The following is a 22,933-nucleotide window of genomic DNA, read 5'->3' as shown; positions in this document are numbered from 1 at the left end:
CTTCTTCTTCTTCTTGTTTAAATTTATTGGCGGTTGGCAAAAAAAACGTTGGGTGAGCATTACCGCCACCAACTGGTAAGGAGTGTGGACCACATGACAAAACAAACAAAAAACCCCACTATATCCTATTATATAACTTACTCTGTTTCAAAAAATCAAATATAGCCTGATATCTTCTGCTTCCCGAGTCCTTTTGCAATAAATCAACAATATCAAATTTCATTTTCATATTACTAAGGTTTCTTATTAACTTGTTTCTCTGAAACAGATAATTCCTCCAACTTAACATAACATGCTCCAATGTCTCATCTTCCCCACAGTCACATTTCCCTGTCTGATGTTTCCCTATCAAAAATAGTGATCTGTTTAGACCAGTGTGTCCAATCCTAAGTTGTGATATAATTGTCTCTTCTCTCCTATTTCTTTCTGTTTTTCTCATTTGTCCAATTCTCCTTTGGATTTTATAAAACCACCTTCCTTTCTTTTCTTCTATCCATAACTTTTGCCTCCTCTCTTTTGTTTTCTGTTTAATTATACCTTTATTTCTGTTATACTAAAACTAACATTAATATCTATCCTTACCTGATTGGTACTCTCTTTAGCCATCCTGTCTGCCATTTCATTCCCCTTAATCCCATGATGTGCTGGAACCCAAACAAAATTTACTGTTAGCCCCATCATGTTGATTCTGTGAAGCGTTTGTTGTATTTCAATTAATATATCTGGTCTACTTTCTGACTGATTATTTTGCAAACTGACTAATGAAGAACTAGAATCTGAGTAAATGATAGATTTTAATGGTTTGACCTCTTCCACCCATTGAACTGCTAAAAACAAAGCTAGCATTTCTCCTGTATACACCGATACTCCATCACTAATCCTTTTCCCTGCCTTTATTTGAAACTGTGGCACAATAAATGCTATCCCTACCCTAGTGTATTTTTGATGCATCGGTGTATATTTGTATATAGTTATCATATTTATTTAAATATCCTTGTACTATATATTTATTCATAATGTGATGTTTATCTTTGTTCTTCTTTTCTAATAATGAAAAATCAACTTCAGCATCAGGAAGTATCCAAGGTGATACTGCAGGTAATGGTACTGTCTGACATACATATATCTAACTGATTTCAATGAATTTCATTAACTTTAGAGTTTATTATCCATCCAAAGCTCTTTAACTGTTTCTTTTCCTTTTCCCATCCAGGTTTAAGCTCCTCTAATGTTGGATGGTCATTTCTTTGTCCCTGTAAATTTGACCAGTAGTTTAAAGATATTTGATCCCTTCTAACTTTAAGAGGCATTTCTCCCATTTCAACCTGTAATGCTGCTGTTGAAGATGTTTTAAAAGCACCAGTAAATATTCTTAAAGCCTGATGTTGGATAGTATTAAACTTATGGAGGTTTGTATCTGCTGCTGAGTTATAAACTATACATCCATAATCCAAGACTGAATTAACCCCGTATAAATTGCTTTTAACCGTTTTGAGTTCAGAATTCCTTCCTGATTTCTATTGGCAGTTGGCAAAAACCGTAAAGTATCATTACCGCCACCTAGTGGTATGGAGTGTGATAGCTCTATCTATCTATCTATAGAATAGAATAGAATAGAATAGAATAGAATAGAAGTACTTTATTCATCCCAGCAGGGAAATTACTTCGCAGTTACAGCATAGAGACAAGACAAGACAAGAGACAAGACACAATAACAACGTCCGGGTGTTGAGTCTGTAGTTTGGCTGCGGTAGAGCTGATGACGTCACAGGCCACGGCTGCATCAGCTGATGGGGGAATGTAAACAGCGATCAAAATGGCGGACATAAACTCCCTCGGTAAATAACACGGCCGCATTCCCACAGCCAGGAGTTCAATGTCCGGGCTACAAATCTGTTCCTTCACGTTAACATGACCAGGATTACACCACCTCTCACTCACATAAAGTGCAATCCCGCCGCCCCTCTTCTTCTGACTCTTGGAAAAGTCCCTGTCCCCCGCACCAAGGAAAATCCAGGAACCTCCATGCTGTAGTCCGGAATAAGCAAGTGCAGCCAGGTTTCCGTGAAGCAGAAGATACTGCACTCCCAGTACTCCTTCTGGGTCCTAACCAGTGCCATGAGTTCGTCTGTCCAATTTCCCAAAGACCTCACCTTCCCCACAATAATCGCCGGTATCGCTGGTTTGTGCCGTCTCCTCTTCTCCCTCCGTTTAACTCCAGACCTGCAGCCCAGTCGTCTCCTCCGTAACTCCTCTGGGACCACAGGCCCGTCTCCGGGCAGCAGCAGAGGCCCACACAGCGCAATCAGCTGTTCACTCGAGTAAACAATGCCGCTACTCCGTTCGGCGAGGTTCTCTGTAACAAAGAGTAGAAAAAGTAGCAGAAGAACGCGGAGAACAGCAACAGAACCACATCCAGCCATTGTGGAAAGCCCAACTGATGATCTATGGGTTCTTCAAGCACGGATCATTAATGGGTTACAGAAAATATACACAGATTAACACACGGTGGGAGCTGCGTCTGCAGGCAGCCAGTTGTGCCGGCGCCATCTTGAAAAAAAAAATCTATCTATCTATCTATCTATCTATCTATCTATCTATCTATCTATCTATCTATCTATCTATCTATCTATCTATCTATCTATCTATCTATCTATCTATCTATCTATCTATCTATCTATCTATCTATCTATCTATCTATATCGATATAGATAGTAATATATAGATATACTGTAGATAGTAATATATAGATATAGATAGTAACCTCCTCCCAGTGACAGAGTCTCACTGAGGAAGAAACTGCATCAGGTTTTCTGTCACTTTAATATTTCTACTATAACTAATGTGTATTTGCTATCGAACCCAGAGTGAGGCCATGGCACCAAGCTTTCATGTGAGATTTTTTAGTATGTAGCTCTCATGTTCAGTTTCAGACCATTGGAAAGCTTCAGAGAATTTTGCAAGAATCAAGATGATCAGAACTTAGAAACTAGAACCGCTAGAATCCTCTGAGATGTTCCTCAGTACCAGAACAGCTCAGATGGAGCGTCAGGATCAGGAATGTGTTCCCAGATCTTCCGGCTGTCCTAGATGGAGAGGAGCGTCCTCACAGCAACGTGCCGCGTCTTTATCTAGGCAGACAAGTTGCTTTTCCCTCTAGGAATCACCATGGCAACGAGAAGCCGAGCCACACCATGAGTGCTTCGGTTCATCCTGAGGAAGGTGAATGTTGGGAGGAATAATGCCACCATCCGTGACATTCATCAGGTCAGCGACTGAGAGCATTCATCCAAAAATCTCAACATCAGGAAGCGCAACATGAATCTGATTTCAACCAGCAGGGGGCGCAGTCCTCCACTTCTCCCGGGTTTCCCTGCAGTGGCCTGATGAGACGGTCTGGGGCACAACATAAAAACCACAGAGCAGAACCAGAACCAGAACCAGAGGACCTGAGAGGTCTGGAAGGTTCTGGAATGCTATATTTGTAATAATAATAATAATAATAACAACAATTATTATTATTATTATTACCGTATTATTAGTCCTATTCATTAGCTTTTTTTAACAGACTTATTTTCCTTGTTATTAGCCTTATTTATTAGTATTATTATCCATATTATTATTAGCTTTGTTATCATTAATTAACCTTATGATCAGCATTAGTATCATGTGCATGCTAACATGGACTGAATCTGGCCGGGATTGGAACTCACAACCTTCTCAGCAACATGCAGCCCTCAGCTAACAGCCTGAGCGGCAGCAGAATCAGTACCAGACATGGTCCAGAACCAGAACCATATTCCAATATTGGGGAGCTGGTTCTAGTTCGGTACTGGTCCAGAGCTGGACCGGGTCAGAGTTCTGAGACCCTCGTATTAAGAACATCTTCAGTCTTTCAGAACCAGAACCCCCTGAGGCCCAAACCCGGACCAAAAGCAGAGTTTTGGTTCCATCAGGCCTGAGACAGGCCGGACCAGAACATAAAGATAGTTATGTAACATCCCACCCGGGTTCCTGCCAGGTTCTGCAGGGGGAACCGGCTCGGTTTGACAGAAGGTCCAACTTCTCAGCCCACACGGTTCCGCTCTGAGCTGCAGCCCGGGCCTTTAGTAGATTCACTGCCGGTTCTGCTGGCGCACACAGGGACCGCTGGGCCCGGTTCTGGTGGTAATGGACTCCAGACCAGTGATGACCCGATGATCAACTGGTACCACCTGGAATCATGATTAACATGATGCACACTAACGCAAAATGTTGTGTTTTAGTAGGACATGAAGCCAGTCCAGGACCAGTCTGGACTGGTGATAACTGGGTGATCCGGCCCAGTAAACCAGCAGAACCCCCGCGGCGCCGCAGGAACTGGCTCACAGATAAAGTATTCATCATGGCAGCTTGTCTCTCGCTCTGGCCTCATTCACAGCGCCCCAATTAATCAGCCAGAAATAGACGGACAGACCTACATCCCCACAGACCGTCTAACACTCCGGGGGCAGCAGGGGGCAGCAGAGAGTCGGTGCGGTTCTGGTCCAGAGCTTCCAGCATGAAATGAAACGTGATGCCAGACCCTCATGGAGTCACCAGTTTTCCTCTGTGTCGTAAAAACAGTCATTATTTTGGTGTTGGTGAGTTTCTGACATATTTCTTACCAGGCTACAGTAAAACTGATGGTGACAGAAAATTCTCAATGTGTGAAACGCTTCAGCTCCCTAACAGCTGATGATTCGGGCTCTAGTTAGCGAACATGGGACTAGTGTCTCCAGGAGTCCAAATACTCTTTCAAAGATCTTCCTTTCAGAGCAGGTTTTATTAGTCCTCGGCATTTCTGGCTGTGTTGCCATGGTTTCACCGGTTTTTCCTTTTTGTCTTCTCTCCAGTATTAAGAGTAAACATGCTAGGTAGATGTTCACCAGCTAAAAAAAACAAAACAAAAAACACACAATTTAGCAACATTACTAATTCTAAAATTCTTTGACTTTCTGTCGTGGAAAATTTTAAAGCATTTCAAGCAACCTTTAGCAAAACTATATTGAAATGTGTTGCTGTTGGCACTAAGTACAAACATTGTGAGCCACATTTCTGCTGAAGCTAACTACCGCAGCTAATCACAGCTGCTAACACTACTAGTGGTGAAGTTAGCAATTAGCTTTAGGACTTGGAAGATTTTTATCAACATTTTCATAACCTAATTTCTTAGAATTGATCACAAATTAAAACAAGAAAAGAATTGCATGCTAACTGTGCTAATGCTTAGTTAGGCTTACTTTTAGAGCAACCAATGCTGCAAGTGTAAGTTGCAAATACAACTAAACCCAACATTTAGTTGCTTTGTTTCTCTTAAAATATGATGAAGAAGTGAAAGAGACAATCAGGCAGAAGAAAGTTCATTCTTTATTTGAACATTAATGCGTTCCAACTAATTGTGGAAAAATGGCACACAGAAAAAAACGATTTTCACATTATTCTTATTTGTCTCCCCTTGAAAATGCGTCCAGGGTCTGGACTGTTCATCACCACAAAGCTTCAACAGTGATCAGCAAAATTGTACAAAACATTCAGTAGAATGTGATTGGCCGTTTGTCCAAAGTCTGTCACAGTGAAACTAGATGTCTTATCACAGTTTAGTGATTCATCCGCTCATCTGACTGGAGCGCTCTAAGGTTCAGACAGACTACATGAAGAAATTAAAAGCCATCAGACCGCTGATTCCCAAATATCTGTAGCTTGTGGAGGATCTCATGAAGGGTTTTATAAAGGAACTTTTAAGACATTTAGTCCTGATTCATAAATAACAGTTTGGATTCGGCTTTTAGGAAATCCAAGACTTTCAAGTTTATAGTTGGGATTAGTTTCAACTGATTATTGATCAGTGACATCCAGGATTACGCTTTGGTATAACAACAGAACTTTTGGGTAAACATCAGACATATTTGGACTAATTTTACTGATCAAATGAGAAATATTGATTGTGTTTGATGGCTGTGTACTGGCATCTCAGCACAACCCCACCTCTCCCCTCAAGCATCATCAAAGCTGACAACTCTTCACTGGGCGAGCACAGACCTTCTACTACACGACCCGCGGGAACAGCAGCATCCGATCCAACCGGGTCGAGGAGAGGAAAGAGGGGGAGGACCTTAAAAACAAAAAAAATGTTCATTTCAGTTTAAAGCAGCATCTCAGCTGCTTTAAACGTGAAACTCTTCTTCTGTGGTATAACAGTATATGTGCCGTGCAGCGTGAAGCCCAGCAATTAATGAAGGATGCTTTTTTTTCTTTCTTTTTGGACATTAAGACGCTAAAATCATTGTCAGAGAGCTTTAATTAGCATCCTGAAGCAGCGTTATCCGACCCACAACAAGAACCGGAGTTGTCTGGAAATTCCAGTTATTGTTGAGCTTACTCCCAGCAGTTCCACTTCCATACAACTAAAGGATGTTTATCCACCTTTAGCAGACTCCACCAGCTGTTGACAAGTGGATGAATTTTGAGCCACATGGCTTTCCGTACATCCCACAGGCTGCATAAATGAAAGCAGATGATTAATTTGAACACCATGTATGGAAGCTAACTCAGCACTGTCTGGTTATCGCTCAGTAATCGCATAGTTTTCTTGGGGTCTTTGAATGAATTTGCAGCTAATATTTAACCTCCTTCACTGCAAAGATCTGCTCTGCAGTGAAGGTGAGGAGCGCTGTGGAAGTAAACAGGAAGGGAGGACAGATGTCTGGAACACCTGGAACCCTGGATTTAAGGAGAAGGAATGAAGCTAAAGCTGAAGGAAGAGGACACAGCACCAGCTGAGCCACACCTCGGCCCGATGGATCGAGCAGCGACTCAATGGCTAAGGTCAGGTGTTGTTTGTTAGCATAAAGTTTTGTCATCGTGTGAGTCATCTGTCAGCACAAAACACCTGCTGAAGTCTGCAGATCATGTTCAATAGGATGAAGGTTAGGGGTGATCAGCAACTGCTTTCTCCAGTTGCTGATGACCAACATGATTATTAGCTGCGTCTGCAGTTTGCTGTTTCTCTGTGTGTGAGCTAAATGAAGAAGAGAATCACTGACAGCCACTGCTGTCAGACTGTTTCAGCTTCTCTTGTTGTTGAGAGGAAACTAACCGGCAACGGACTGGAGGCGCGTCAGCAGAGCGACAGGCTGCAGCTAATGAACCAAACATGCGCTTATAATGTGGAGAAAGTGGGACTTGCACAATCACTGCATGGCTCACTCATGATGGTTGTTGGGGAGAATGGAGTACTGGAGGAAAAATGCTGGTCAGAACTGGAGCAGCCCTTACGTCATTAAGCAGCTTTTAAACCCTCCACAGCGTGCCGGTTTATTAAGTCTCTGGACTCCTACCTGGATGAATCACCAGAGACTCTGCTAAACACCGATACCCGATTTCGCCGCTCCAAATAAAACGCCATTAGTCTCTTTTTCTATTCAAGCTTTTTACATTCAGTCAGAAAAAATGGAGACTTTTGTTTCCATTTTCTGTCGAAACAGGAACGATGCCAATCTCACCCTGAGCAGCAACTCACCAGGCGACACCACCAGACCCTTCATAAGTCATGTTTCTGTTTCATTTTCAGTGCTGGAGGACTTCCTGATTTCTGTCCAATCAGAGCCTGGAGAGCAAAGACACGCCCACTAATTGGTTCTGTAGAAACTGAACCTGTTTGTTCATGTTTGGACCATAGAAGGTTCTGATTCTCGCTGTTTAGAACTGGCTGACAGGTATCACCATGGCAACCAGTGGCCCAGCAGTTTCTGTGGTTCATCAGTTTCTTCTTTGGAATACGGGTCCCAAAGCTTTGACCTCAGCCGTCTGACCCAAAGTGTTAGCGGAAGGAAGCAGAACCACCTCCAGGTCATCCCAGAGGCTTCCTGATTTCTCCCATAGAACCAGTTTGGACCCATTGTCCTGCTGGAGAGCCAACATCTGGCTGGCCCGATGCGTCCAGTCCACTCTGCTGGTCCAGTTCAGCACGGCAGCGACTCCCGGTTGGACCTTCGATCGAAGGGTCCGGATGAGGCAACACATCCGGACATGTCGGCCCGTTGAACTGGTGATGCTAGAATCTAGAAATGAACGGACTTTCTCTGGTTCTGCTCAGTTCTGACCATGTTTAAGAACCGATCTTGTTTGCTGCAGGCTAGGGTTAGCCTAGCAACCAGCCGCTCTCACTCATGAACTTTGAACCTCCAGCACTGCATGTGAAAGGTTCGGCTGGGTGTATGTATATATGTGAGCCTCTGTGGATCAGAGAAAAGCTGGATGCATTCGGAACCGGGTCTGGACTAATGTGAACCATGACGGAAGCAACTGAGTTTAACTTTGTATTATTATTGATATAATGCCTAACTTGCAGAAGGGTTATGTAACAAAAGCTGTGAAAACATGGAAACGGACCAGACTGAGCCACATCCAGAACCGTTTCTATCAGAACCCGGCTGCATTCTGCTAAATATGGCCGCAGATAAACAGCAGAAAGCGGTTTGCTCCATGACAACATTCATTATCTGGGTCTAGAAGAAGAAACATCCTCTGCGCACAATCATTACAGCTATATATATATACGTATATTTATCTATATCTCAAAGATCAAAATATATTATTGAAACACTATTAAATACTGTAAAGTGGAATATGATTATAAAAGACACAGTCAACATGAGAAGCAGAGTAATGAGGATCGGTTTCGCCCTGGAAGTTGTTTGGGTTTCCATTCATTTACCAGAAGTGAGCCCAAACAACCTTTAAGAAAAGAAATAAAGATAAATGTTCTCACCCTATTGTCCCAGAACCGGGCCAGAACCGAGTCCACTATCTATACACGAGAATCTGTGGGCTAGTCTAAGGAAAAGCAACAACTCTAATGCAGCTTGTACAAGGCTGGAGAAGGCAGCCGCAGCAACAGCAACAAGATCAGCCGCTACTTTCTACCTGCCAGGAATCACCCTGACGACGATGAGGATGGAGACGAAGACGATGAGGAGGAAGGGGAGAGTCGGTGTCCGTCCCCTCCTCCGGTTTCTGGGAGTCGTGGCAGGTCCTTCTCCTTCCTGCTTCCGGTGCAGACGGACCTCTGGGCTGGTTTGAACTGCCAGGTCACCTTCTTGGTGGACTGCTGCTCTGAAGACGTTTCTGTCTTTGCTGCTGGAGACTCGGGCCCAGTTTCTGTCTCTTCTGCGCCGCCGGGGAGTTTCCCGGACCTCCCACAGCCGTGTCTGTCCGGCTCTGTGAACAGCTCTCCCAGAACCTCGGGCTCGGCCGCTTCTCCGTACATGTCCCAGTCTGACCCGGCGGGGGCTCTCCGGGACCGGCCGGCGGACCTGGAGGAGCGACTGGGATCGGAGTCAGACAGGTCCGAGTCCCAGTCGCTGTCCCCTGCCACTGAGCCGCATCCCAGAACCGAGACATCAACTGGACCAGAACCAGAACTCTCAGAATCCGAGTCCCTGGAAGGATTCAGAGAAAAGAATCAGAGAAACTTTTCCCAGGGAGGGAGGGAGGGAGGGAGGGGTGGATGATTGATGGATGGATGGATGGATGGATGGATGGATGGATGGATGGATGGATGGATGGCTGGATGGAGGATGGATGGATGGATGATAGATGGATGGATAGATGATTGATGGATGATAGATGGATGGATTCAGATGGATGTGGTTTGATGGATGTTCAGATGGATGTGGTTGGATGGACATTCAGATGGATGTGGTTGGATGAATGTTTAGATGGATGTGGTTGGATGCCTCTACCTACTTGCCACCGTACGGTGCAGTTCCGGCGGGGCCCAGCAGGAGGCATGCCGGAGCAGCCAGGTAGACGAAGCTGTCGGTGCAGAGGAAGTCTCCCTCCTCTGGTTTCTGAGGAGCGATGGCGGCCATCTTGGGGTCCATGGTGGGTCGCTCAGCTTCGGTGTTTCCTGCTTGTTTCTGGATGGTGTGCTGCTTTGCATCATGGGTAGAAATCTCTTTAAGTCTGGCAGTTTCACCTTTGGGCAGAGGTCTTGCAGACACGGCGAGGTAGACAAAGCTGTCTGATTGGACGAAGGGATCCACGTCCCCACAGTCCAGGCCTGAGCTTCTCAGTGGCTTCTGGTACGGATCTAGAAGGTGTTTGATTTGTTGCTTGGAAGGAGAAAGGGGAAGGGGTGGGTCCATGCCCATCACGGTCACTTTCTTCCTGGACGGCGCTTCCTGCCTCTGGGGGGCAGTGAACAAGGCCTTTATGTCAGGTTGCTCTGCTGGAGGGTCGTCCTGGTCCACGCCGGCGTCTCCACACCCCGAGTCGTCACCGCCGCCGTGTCCGTCCACGTCTTCGTAGGACGGCGTGTCGAGCAATGAAGGGTAGCACCACTGGAGCTCGGAGCTCTCCTCCCTTCCCCACTCTTTCAAGCCTCCATCATCCATGTCTTTCTCTAGCGAAGTGTTGCTGCTGCCCAGTTCAGAGTCGCTGATTGGCTGGTCGCTGTCAGAGCCGCCATCCTCCTGGCTCTGATTGGATAAGGAGAGAAAGACGCCACTGGAGTCAGATTCCAGTGTCAGGTTGGAGTCCGGAGAGCTGTCCTCCTTATAGGAGCTGGAGAGAAAACATAAAGCAGTCGATGAGTCCACTGGGCCGACAGAACAGTACCAACCTACTTAGTGAGGCCAAGGCCATGCTTTCATCTAGATGATGTCATGCTCAGATAGCTGATCAGCAGCAGCTTGTAGAGTGGCTGGGACATGTGTCTGCCTTCATTAGCCACTGGCAGCACGCTTATCAGGAGGCTGATTGCCACCAAGCCCATTTTTCAGGCAGTCCTTTCCCAACCGCTGCAGATTCAATCACTTTCCTCTGACTTTCCTATGTGTGTCTCAGTCTGTCTGCTCCTGACACCTGTTCTCAGAGGCATGGTTCATTTTGTTCATATTGTTCATTTTGTTCTGGATAAACGTTCCCAGAACAATTTGAACTATGCTTCTGACTGCCCATTTGAGGAACAGGCAGGCTGACTCATATAAGCTCTTCCTGCAGGGTTTTGATTTTTACAGACATCCCATGATTTCAAAGTAGTTGATTGTGGCATTGAAATTAACTTCAGTGTCGTTTCCTCATTTTGCTAAATGAACAGAAACTCTGTAGATACAGCAAATCAGCAACTTCCAGTCAGGTGTTTAGTCAGAAGAGTGAGGTCTCCTGGGACCAGAACTTTACCGGACCCAAAACTTCTCTACAAGACCCTAACAGTCTGCAGCATAACCAGGCATCATGTCCACCCTGGGACATGTGCATCTGTGTCCAGGTCCCAGGAGCTGCCGGCCTGGCACATTGGTGGATGTTGTAGTTTACTGTCCAATTAGGAAAACACTGAAAACCTGTTTATGTCATAACTGAAGCATGTTCAATATTAGTCTGAGAAGAATACTTTTTGAAGAACACTGTTAGAACCTTTCAGCTAAATTTGTGGTGTGCCTCAAGGCTCCATGCTGCGCTTCCATATGTTTCTGAATTTTTCGGTGTGAGAAATCAATATTCCAAAATTCTAATTAAAACAGATACAAAACAATGCAAGATGAGAACATTTATGAAGACATATACTGCCTGGCCAAAAAAAAAGTCGCCACCAAAAAATGGTCAGACTCTCTAATATTTTGTTGGACCGCCTTTAGCTTTGATTACAGCCCGCATTCAGTGGCATTGTTTCAATAAGCTTCTGCAGTGTCACAAGATTTATTTCCATCCAGTGTTGCATTAATCTTTCACCAAGATCTTGTATTGATGATGGGAGAGTCTGACCACTGCGCAAAGCCTCCTCCAGCACATCCCAAAGATTCTCAATGGGGTTAAGGTCTGGACTCTGTGGTGGCCAATCCATGTGTGAAAAAGATGTCTCATGCTCCCTGAACCACTCTTTCACAATGTGAGCCCCATGAATCCTGGCATTGTCATCTTGGAATATGCCCGTTCCATTTGGGAAGACAAAATCCATTGATGGAATAACCTGGTCATTCAGTATATTCAGGTAGTCAGCTGACCTCATTCTTTGGGCCACAATGTTGCTGAACCTAGACCTGACCAACTGCAGCAACCCCAGATCATAGCACTGCCCCCACAGGCTTGTACAGTAGGCACTAGGATGCATCACTTCACCTGCCTCTCTTCTTACCCTGATGTGCCCATCACTCTGGAACAGGGTAAATCTGGACTCATCAGACCACATGACCCTCTTCCATTCCTCCAGAGTCCAATCTTTATGCTCCTTAGCAAACTGAAGCCTTGTTTTCTGGTTAGCCTTACTGATTAGAGGTTTTCTTATGGCTACACAGCTGTTCAGTCCCAACCCCTTGAGTTCCCTTCGCATTGTGCGTGTGGAAATGCTTTTGCGTTCACAATTAAACATACTCCTGAGTTCTGCTGCTGTTTTTCTTTGATTTGATTTGACCAAACGTTTAAGTAATCGCCGATCACCATCATTCAGGATTTTTTTCCGACCACATTTCTTCCTGGAAGACGATGGTTCCCCACCATCCTTCCAGTTTTTAATGATGCGTTGGACAGTTCTTAACCCAATTCTAGTAGTTTCTGCAATCTCCTTAGATGTTTTCTCTGCTTGATGCATGCCAATGATTTGACCCTTCTTAAACAGACTAACGTCTTTTCCACGACCACAGGATGTGTCTTTTGCCATAGTTGTTTAAGAAATGAGGAGTTACTCATTGCATCAGCTGGGGTTAAATAACTTGTTGCCAGCTGAAAGATAATCACCTATGCAGAACTTATCCAATAGGAGGCTTGGACCTATTTGCTTAGTTAAATCCAGGTGGCGACTTTTTTTTTGGCCAGGCAGTGTATATCAGACAGAGTAACTAACAAAAACAATCTTTGTTCAGGAATTACCTCGGTCCAGCAGTGGGGGTGCTGGTAGATTTAGTTGACCAGTCACTAGTTGACCTGTCGGTGTCGGTTGGTGTCATCGCATTCAGCTCCAGACTGACCTGGGATCTGCTGCTAACGCCTGATAGCACAAGCAAGCAGGAGACACATGAGAACCAGACAACTCAGGGTTCACCTGATGGGTTTCATTAGAACCCTGCCCAAATGAATGGACGGACGGATGGATGGTCACGACTCCCCCTTCAACTTGTTGCCCTCTGCCTTTTCCCCGGTACGATGACCTGGTTGATGCGACGCGCCATGCGGCCACGTCGCTCACCTGGGCGGTCTGTGCTGGGACCCCCACCCGCCATGGCCCCCTGTGGCTGCAGCCTCAGGCATCTGTCTACCCATGTGTCATCGTATTTGTTTGTCTTTTCTTGGGATGGGCTGTACTTAAGCAAATTTTGTACGATGACAATAAAGATTGATTGATCGATTGATTGATTGATTAATTGTAGTAGGGCTGAAACGATTCCTCGAATGATTAGAGTACCTCGATTATTAAAATTCCTCGGAGCTTCGTTAAACTATGTTTTATTATTTAGCGCACCGTGTTCTAGCCGGAACATTATTTGCGTTGCACAGTGTTCTGACTTCCACCTATGAGTTGTTGGCGAAAGCTAAGTGTTAGCAGCATAATGTTCAAGTTTGGCCCGTGGGGATTTTATTGATTGATGATAATGCCCGGGTTTTCATCGCAGCGAGCTGCAGGTATTTATACAGGTGAGCTGATTAACTGAACACGGCGGGCGGCTGAGTAGCTGATGGTTACAGTGTAAGTGTAACTTTATGGATGAACCGCACAATAAATTTTATATCATCCCTGTTGTAATAAAAATGGGTGGCGGAGCGTGTCATGACGGTACATGGCTGGTAGACGAGTTTCTGTGACGCACGAAGGTGTCAAATCCCGTCGCCAACATTGACAGAAAAGCAATAAATGGGCAAGGCAAGAGTTTATGTATTAAACTGACTGGAGATGAATACATAAACGAAAAGCTGGAGTATAGACATTTTCATAAGCTTTTTGTGAGCCTGCCTCTTTATTGTTAACTTGAATATAATTTCAGATTCTTGTATAACTTTTCTTCAGGTTAACTTAGAAAGTGAGCTGTTATTGTCACAGGTTAATTTTCTAAACTATAGAAAAGTTATTGTTAGGGAAGCTGAAATATGAAAAATTGGACTGATGTTGGTATCTGATAGTAATGCTGTTATACTAGATTTACCAATATTTTATTTTATAATTGTTTTATCCGATTACTCAATTAATCGTAAGAATAATCAATAAATTAGTCGATTGCTAAAATATTGGTTTACAACAGCCCTGCCAGCAAACAACCAATCGGCAGGCAGGTTCTGGTTCTGCCAGAGAACAACAGCATGACATTGTTCTCTGCTTTACAGAATAAACTTTCAGAAACCTGAGGCTATCCGTGCTGTAATGACACATCCTAGCAAACTGGCAGGAAAAATTATGTCATTGTTGCTATGGCAACAAGATGTTGATCCAAAAAGTCACCATGGTTAATTATGCATCATTCGAATTGGGGGTGTAAGTATTTAGAGCAAGGTACTTTATCAATACACAATCTATTTCATTGGAGGATGAAAAACTCCCAAAAGTGACAGAGAGGTTGAATAAAGGAATAAAGGACAGAAACTGTTTAATATAGAAATACTGAACTTTTTCTCCAACATGGTTGCAGAGTAGAGTGTGACTGAATGTATCTGATCCATGTAGTTGATCCGAAAAGCCTCAATGTCCAGTTTAAACTGAGGCAGAAAATGCTGAATATCATCATTTTACAAATGATGTCTGTTTATTTATTTAGCCAATAGCAAAATTTATTGTAATTAAAAAACATTAGCTCTTGTGTGATATATTGCTATTTGACTAATCATGATGAAGAAGCAACTTTTGAATAAAAGAATGAAATGATCAGATCTGTCTCTTCAGACTGTTAGTTACTGATGTGACTTGCAATCAGGTTGATATATTTTATTTAATTTGGCTGTAGGATGATTACATTAGTATTAACTGATTCAACACCTTTTAATTATACAAATGTTCCTATTTCTCCAGGCTCTGCGTGATATAGAGTAGCAAACATCTTTGGTCAGGTTGCTTAATCAATCCCAGAGCAATTAGTATCTGCATCCATTCATTCAATTATTGTCTATAGCCCCTTTTCAGGGTAACAGGGTATCTGGGGGAGAAGGTACTAACCATCCTAGTACCATCTGGGGGATGGGGGATGGTATCACAGGCCCAGGGAATATTCCTGTCATTTTAAAAGGTTTAATTGAAACATGAGTTTGTTCTAGTTTTTCTCTGTGTCACCATATTGGCCAGAATGGCATAAAGAGAGTCATTCCTTCCTACTGTTACCTCATGCTTTCTCAGGAGGAGTTGCTGAGTCAATTGACTGTGTTTTCTTACATTGAGAACCTTTTACCACCTGCCACTAATAATCTGCTGAATTTTTTTGTTTTATAATTACAATTTCATGGATCTGTATGAGATATGAGGTTAAGGCTTCCACATACTCAGGCGTGCTTCATTCTAAGGAAGATCTGTGCGTATTAGTGACGGAGTCAATGTGGATTCAAGGCTGCAGTCCACCAGACACAAGGTATTTATTTATGACCGCGGACATGTACCCAGTGTCGGTGGGAAATGGTGTTCACATTGAGCCGTTTAGTGTGCAACACTGAGATAAGTTTGAGTGTTGGCACAACTAGTTGAAGGATGCACAGCATCTAGGGCTGCGGCTCTGTCCAGTGGCTGCCCTGGTGGAGAAGAAATTTGTCTAAGTGCCCAGCCAGCTCACAAGCATCCATTTGAATTGTAGGTAAGGAAAGAATTTGTCTAGAGAAATCTAGGTAATCAGTACTCTTCACTATGAAATCTCAACCATGTGAAGGCAACATGCGCAGAGTCTGCGCATCTGACAGAATTTGCTCGGTAAGCCCAGGAATGTGGGAGCCTTTAGTATTGCAAAGTGCATTGAGATGACAACAAACTGAAATGAAGGTGAACCTTGAGTGGATCTTCTGGCTAAATGAAGGCTAAGCAGGACGGATTATATCAAATGTAGGAAGACTAAACTCAACCATAGATATTACATCTGCGGTACCTGTGTGAAGGGGAGCTTTGTCTCTTTGTGGCCCAGGATGTGTTTGGTACATGTCGCCTCGTTCCCTTCCTGGTTCCAGCAGCGATTGGTACACATCCCGTTGGGGCTGTGACAGATCCAGGTGTTCCAGGTCTGAGTCCAACTCCCGGGCCCTCCTCTCCAACTCTGTCAGGCTGAGCTCTGAGGCTGCTGAGGAGGGAGGATGAGAGCCCCCAAAGCCGATGGGTGGCCTGAGGAGAGGCCATCGCTGCAGCGAGCCTGAAGGGGAATCTGGATCTCCTCCTTCTTCTTCACCTGCTTCCCCTTTTTCCCAGTCATTATCCCAAAGAGTGTTAACCATGTCAAGAACCGCATCCCAACCCTCCACCCCTCCTTCCTCTCCAAGAGTCATTCCTTGTCGGCCATCCACCTCCAGTTTCTCTGTGTGTAGTTTTGCTTCTACCTCCTCTTTTGGACCAACTTTAATCTTTATCCCTCGATTCTCCACTTGTTCAGGCTTTACTTCAACATCCATTTCTTTTTCCTCTTCCTTGTTTTTAGCAGCTTCTGTCTGGAGATTTTCTTCCACGTTTATCTTTGCTTTATCTTGTTTGGTTTCCTCCACGACCACCTTCTCATTCTTCAGGGTTTCTTCTCTCTTCTCCTCCTTTCCTTTGTTTTCATTTTTCTCTGCCTTGTCCCTACTCTCCCCCCCTCGTTTCTCCCGACTTCTGGACCTCCTAGGTTCCTCTTGCTCTCTGCAGACTCTCCAGTGCTCCAAGTTCTGCTCCCTGAGGGATGCTCGGCCTACCAAACCGCTCCCCTGTCCGGGCTCTGGGTGAGCGGCTTCCCTCAGTGAGCATCGCCCTACAATAGGGTTCGTTAGATTTGATAATGGGTTCTCTGAACCATGCCGTAGGTGTGGATGCCTCTTCTCCAGGGCTGACAAGACAGAAGGGAGTGGGGGGAGGATAGGAAGATTGTGGAGAGCCCCTCCCTGGCGGACAGTCCGCTTTCGGACTATGATTCTGCGAGGCCAGGTGGACTCGATGTCCTCAGGTGGTCCAGCTGATTCAAAGTCTTCCAGCTGTTTGCTTTCTCGGGGACTCAGTACTCCCGGACGCAGCCCAGTCGCTGTGCCTGGTCGAGACCTGGAGCAGGACTTGGATGATTTGGACTTGGATCTCGAGCTTTTCCCAGCATGACCTGACTTGGGTTTACCAGAATCCTCAAGCTTTCGCTCTGCTTGATCTGCAGGAGCAGCTTCAGGTTTATCTGCTGCCACAGACGTTACCTGAAGTTCACCTGTACTTTCAGCTTGATTGACATTTTCTCTCTCTTGTACTTCTCCATGACTGATCCTAGTTTCTGCTTCGGGCTTAGAAACAAGAGCAATCTCAGCATCAGCTTTAGCTTCTCCACTGGATCCAGATGTTAAATCAACATTAGACTGTGATTCAGGTTCAACCTCTGTTCCAACTTTGTTCTCTGCCTGTTGGAAGTGACCTATACCCCCAGAATCAAGTGCCGGCTTGATTTCAGGAACAGGAGCAGCTTCAGCCTGAACTTTGTCTGCAGGACCAACAATCTTCTCAGATACACTCATGCTTGAGTGTTCAGGGAAACGCTCTTGTCTACTTGTAGCTCCGCCAGCTTTGGTGGATGTCCCTCTATGTCCCTCCTTATTCTCTGTCCCTGACTGCACTTTTCCCTCCAAATCCCGACCTCCTGGTCGAGTTTTCACCTGAGAGCCCATCCTCTTTTCAGGTAGGTTCTTCACACTGGATCTGGATCCGTTGTCATATTTGTTCCAGCTTTCGACCCGATGGTGCTCCTGATTTAACGCCCTCATTTCCACCTCAGACATGTTTCCCATTAAGACTTCGCTGACTAATCTGGGCCCACAACCAGATTTACCGTCCACCAACACTAAACTTACACTCCCACTGTCGCACCTAGGCGGCATCCCTCCACCAACCCCTTCTGGGCCGACCTTTGACCCGGCTCGGCTCCTGCCCACTGCTCCAGTGCCCATCCTGGGAGCGCCGCTAGGGGACGGGGAGGGGGATGGCTGGGGGAGCAGCAGAGGAGTTGTGTCCAAGCCGTGTTCAGACTCTATAAACACAGAGTCTCTGTCAGAGCGTAGAGGAACTGGTCGGCCATAACCAAACGTCCCGAAAGTGGATGTCTCCCTTCTCTCCCTCTCTCGGGCTCTCTCCCTCTCCAACCTGCCCCTCTCCCTTTCTCTCTCCCACTCGCGCTGGGCCCAACCTCGCTCCATCTCTCGCTCCCGCTCCCTCTCCCAGTCCCTGTCGCGCTCGCTGCGGCCCCATCCACCACCTCGCTCACCCAGGTCTTGCTCAAGGTCATGGGCAGACAGTTGGACCAGAGCAGTCCTGTAGGGGGACCTTCTGAGCTCCTGGGGGGGGGACAGCCTCAGGCTCTGGGTTTGGGAGTAATGCCTGGGCTGCATCACATGGGGAGGAGAACAGCGCAGGCTTTGGCTCTGACTGGGACGAGGTTTGGCCGGGGAGAAGAACACCGGAGTGTGGTATCCTGAGGAGAGAGGCGAGCCGGAGAAGGGTGAGATGAGAGGAGAGGTTAGAGAGGAGGACTGACCCGGTCCTGGGTAGTGGCCTGGATTCAGGTAGCTGCCTCCCCCACGCTCTATCAGCTCCACTGGAGGAATCTCCACACACTCCAAGGGTTTAGGAGATGACATTGCTTTCCAGGAATGCCGGCTCTCTCTGCTCTTTGTGCTGTCTCCATAGTGAGGGTGGTGGTGGTGAGGGTGGTGCTTCTTTGATGAGGAGGAGACTCCTGGAGCAGAAAAGGAGGACACAGAAGGAGAGACGGATCGATTGAAATGTCCTGGAGAGTGGCATCCGTCTATGTCCTCCACTCCCAGCTTGAGGGAATCGTAGATGGCTCTCTCATCCAGGCGCCGAACAAAGGAAGGATTTGGAGTTAAGGAGCGTGGCTGTGGATCAAACATGTCTGACCTGCTGACTCTCAGGGAGCCACTGGTTGAGTAGCTGAAGCTCCCGTCTCCCCCTCCGTCCCGCCTCACCGACCCCCCGGAGTGGTGGTGATGGCTGTCAATCTGCTGATTGATGCACATTGTGTCATAAATGGATCGCTGAGGGATGTAGCCGTCGCCATAACCCCCTTCCATCCCAACGTCTCGCCCTCCCATTCCCCCATCCCCAAGTCCATGTTTCTCCAGGCAGCAGGAGCTCTTCCTGAAACACCCAGGGCGGCTGAGAGGCTTGCCCATGATTGGTGCAGGGGGTTGGTGGGAGGCACGTCTAAAGCTTGAAGAGTGAATTGTGAAGTCTTTAATTAACAAAATAAGAGTAGAACTGCTTTTCAAACCACTACTGACTGTCCAGGATGTGCAGCTTCAGTCTCCAGAAAGAATGAAAGCCCCTTTTAGAAAATCCTTCTTGTTCTCCAGTGAAGAACTAAGAAATATTCCTGTTGTTTTCATGAGAAGTCAAGAGACTCTAAGTTTGGAAACGTCCTTCTGTCAATGGCTCCAGGACATGAGGACACTACAAACGACCTGAAGTCCAAACACAATCCTACAGTGAGAAATATTCCAATCAGATTCCAAAAGGTTGAAAACAGTTTTTTATTTCCACTGGAAAGCTCATCTTCTCTTCCACTTTACTCACATTGTGACAGAATTTGTATTTATTCTGCTTCTTAATTGTTCCGTTAGCCTGATTAGAGCCAGTTAAATGTATTTCCAGCAAAACGTTGGTCTGTCAGCCTCAGAGCCACAGAAAGAGGGAGAAGAAACGACGAAGGATGGGATCCAGTCAGACCTGCTCCTCTCATTCTGCTGCTGTTTGATGATTAAAGTCTCCTGCATGAGGAAGAAACAAAGCAGAGAAACATTATGGTTGCCCTCCTAAAAATCTGCTTTTACGCATGAAAATAGTCTTCAGACGCTGATCCTGCTTCCTAACAAATAAGCTGCTTTTCTACAACACATCATGTCCTATTGATTGCAGAATTAGACTCACTAAAGTTAAATCAGCTTAAAATGAATAAACCTGATGACATCAACCCATTATTCACCAATTAAAGCTGAGAAATGGAGATTTAAAGCTCCAGGGTAACTTACCCCCATAGAAAGGAGTTGACCTGATGGAGAGAGATCCCAAACTAACCAAGCCTCACTCTCAGTTTTTAGATCAGATCTCAGATTTATTTGATTGGGTGGTAAATACTGATCAAATAATTATACTGGGGGACTTTAACATGCATGTTGACTGAGGGTAATAGATTAAATGTAGCTTTTAAAGCTAGCTTTGACTCGATTGGCTTCATTCGGAGAATTCGCTTATCATCGTACTTTAGACGTGCTGACATTTGGCATGAAGAAATAGCAGAAGTTCCCCATAACCTTGCTGTCTGACCAGTTTTAATAACCTTTCATTTCATTTTCACTTTATCAGACAAAACTTTAAAAACCTTCAGGAAACTCCTCCATGTTTCATTTCCTCTGAATCTCAGGGAGTCATTTAATCTTTAGTCCTTCTCTAACTGATGTTCATGGTGTTACTTCCTCATTGAGTCAAGAAAGATTGTAATCCATTTTAAGGTTGGCTCCTTGGTTTAGCTCTGAACTGGGACTAAATTATCCTCCAGTAACAAAGTAAAGACCCTCTGAGTTATTTTAAGCATGAATGTCATTTTATTCCAGCGTGTTCTACAAGTTCCTCCTTTAATCTCTGGGATATTGCCTAAATTATAAACATCCTGTCCAGCAGTGAAGCTGATAATCCATAATCTAATCCATGAATCTGTAAGTTAAAATCCTTCATCTGATCCAAAATGCTGCAGCAGAGTTCTGATGGAAAACAGAACCAGATCCTGTTCTGTTGTTTAGATTCACAGCTCGCTGATAATCCAGATTATAATTTCAAATAGAAAACCTCAATAACCAGATCCATCAGAGACCTGAATTGGTCCAGAGATTCCAACCAGAACCATTTGGTACCAGGCTGCAGGTTTTGTTTGTTCTGACGTTTAGAAACTGGTCTGCATTCTGATTGGCTGGTTCCTTCCTGAGGCGTCGGCTGCCATGATGCTGCCACCACCTGATGGTTCTGCTGTTAATGTTTTACTTTCATGAACATCAGAAATAACCCAACATCATCTGGTTCTTCTTCTGCTTTGTCATCTCTAACCTGCAGTCGGTCGTGGCTGCTGGTACTGAGCCCGGTTCTGGTTCTGGTTCTGGAGTTTCTTCCTGTTAACAGGGACTTTTTCCTCTCCATTGTCGCCACATGCATGCTCAGAATAGGGATTTCTATAAAGCCAACAACATAATGCCAGCGCCTCCTGCTGGTCAGGAGGAGTGGTGCTGAACTAGTTGATCTTTCTGAACCGATTAACTGGAACCAATCAGAATCTTCGATTGAACGGAGATGATTTTCCTTCAGATGATATTAGCTGTGAAGTGGCATTTCTTAAATAAACTGAATTGAATGATGAACGATCAAATGACTGAAGCTCCATAATCCCAGCAGCTGAACAACTAAACGTCGCATCTCAACATTTGTGTCTCTGGACAGCAGCACTAAATTTAGACGTCCTGCTGATTCCTGTGGGGAACTTTGAGGAAGTTAGAGGAACACCTACAGCTGCGCGCACACGCCGACAGAGCTGTGTGTGTGGGTGTGTGTGTGTGGGTGAAGTTGGATTAAGCCTGATGACATAGTTTCCAATGGAAGCTGCTTGGATCCCGGAGCGGGAGCTGGAATGACGGATGATTCCCTCTGATGACATCAGAACCTGAGGAGGAAAGTTGGATGAAGTCGCTCAGAACCAGTCGAATCGCGATCGTCTTAAAACGGAAACCATTTCAAATGATTCATTTGGTTGCGGATTCAGAAGAGTCCATCTGTGTCAAAGGAGCCTATTGATAGCAGAGAGCGTCTCCTGCTGCCGCCGCCACCTGCCCAGCCCCCCTCCCTCTGCCCCATATCGATTAAAGAGTCTGAACCTTGCCGTTGCCGTTGTTGTTGCCGTCGTCATCGTCGTCTCGGCCGCTGAAGCCGTCTGTGAATTCGGCTCTCTGCTCTCGTCTTCAGCATCTTCTGCTCCTCTGCTGTATCCTCTTGGTCTTCCTCCTCTTCCTCCGCCGTCGCTCTGTTTTTCTGCCGCTCCTCTCCCTCCCTCTCTGCTGTGAATCATGCCTTCTGTCAGAGGAAGCGTTTTTCTTTCTCTTTTTTTGACAAGCGCTCTCTGCCAACTAACACACCGACGCAAACCCTCCTCCTCCTGCTCTCCCTTCCAGTTTTTATTTACCTCCCTTCAGCCTCCCTCCATCGCTCCTCTCTTCCTCTCCTTCTCTCTGCCTCCTATTTGCAGCTTTAAGGGCTTTAAAGGCTTCAGATCCACAAAATTCCCTCTTTCCATCTCCATCTGTTCTTTCTCTGTCTCCCTTCCTTACCCTTCATTCACCAACATTTCTATTTTCTAATCCAATTTACATCTATCTATCTATCTATCTATCTATCTATCTATCTATCTATCTATCTATCTATCTATCTATCTATCTATCTATCTATCTATCTATCTATCTATCTATCTATCTATCTATCTATCTATCTATCTATCTACCTATCTATCCTTTGCTCAGTCTCCCACACACTCTTTTCCTCTGCAGCTCTCTCCATCCTCTCGTACCTCTCGGTTTGCCCTCTCCCTCCCACTCTTCACCTCGGCGTTAATGCAACACGCATCGCTGTGGAGGCGGCAGCAGCAGCAGAGTTACAGCAAAGAAAGAGCAACAATGGATCCTCACATGTTGAGCAGAGCCGTTTAAAAGCATCGTGATCATCAGCATCGCTCTGTCCTTTCCTCCTCGC

The 22,933-nt window shown here is 45.4% G+C and overlaps 1 protein-coding gene across 3 annotated transcripts; it reads right to left on the bottom strand.

The window, feature by feature from the left end:
* Positions 1–5,375: 5,375 nt before the first annotated feature.
* On the bottom strand, positions 5,376–22,583 carry LOC102219357. Of its 3 annotated transcripts, none has more exons than XM_023352773.1 (6): positions 22,066–22,583; positions 21,702–21,854; positions 16,068–19,917; positions 12,889–13,006; positions 9,769–10,587; positions 5,376–9,461 (listed from the first exon to the last, which is right to left on the bottom strand). In XM_023352773.1, exons 3-6 carry the CDS (start codon positions 19,321–19,323, stop codon positions 8,957–8,959), a joined length of 4,698 nt encoding a protein of 1,565 aa, XP_023208541.1. In that variant the 5' UTR covers positions 19,324–19,917; positions 21,702–21,854; positions 22,066–22,583; the 3' UTR covers positions 5,376–8,956. The 3 variants fall into 3 exon arrangements, with proteins under 3 accessions (XP_023208541.1, XP_023208542.1, XP_005814645.2); XM_023352774.1 differs by lacking the exon at positions 21,702–21,854 and having other exon boundaries at positions 16,068–19,630; positions 19,724–19,917; XM_005814588.2 differs by lacking the exon at positions 21,702–21,854 and having other exon boundaries at positions 16,068–19,611; positions 19,724–19,917.
* Positions 22,584–22,933: the final 350 nt, after the last annotated feature.

The sequence above is a fragment of the Xiphophorus maculatus genome, chromosome 19, assembly GCF_002775205.1.
Source record: "Xiphophorus maculatus strain JP 163 A chromosome 19, X_maculatus-5.0-male, whole genome shotgun sequence".
Taxonomy (NCBI): domain Eukaryota; kingdom Metazoa; phylum Chordata; class Actinopteri; order Cyprinodontiformes; family Poeciliidae; genus Xiphophorus; species Xiphophorus maculatus.
The sequence above is the reverse complement of the archived record's forward strand: the minus strand, read 5'-3'. Positions and strand labels throughout refer to the sequence as shown.

Coding starts and splice junctions, on each gene's coding strand:
- LOC102219357 (XM_023352773.1), bottom strand. CDS start 19,323: ATGGGCAAGCCTCTCAGCCGCCCTGGGTGTTTCAGGAAGAGCTCCTGC. Junction 13,007..16,067: donor CAAAGCTCCCCTTCACACAG/GTACCGCAGATG, acceptor TTGTGCTATCAG/GCGTTAGCAGCAGATCCCAG. Junction 9,462..9,768: donor ACTGCACCGTACGGTGGCAA/GTAGGTAGAGGC, acceptor GAATCCTTCCAG/GGACTCGGATTCTGAGAGTT.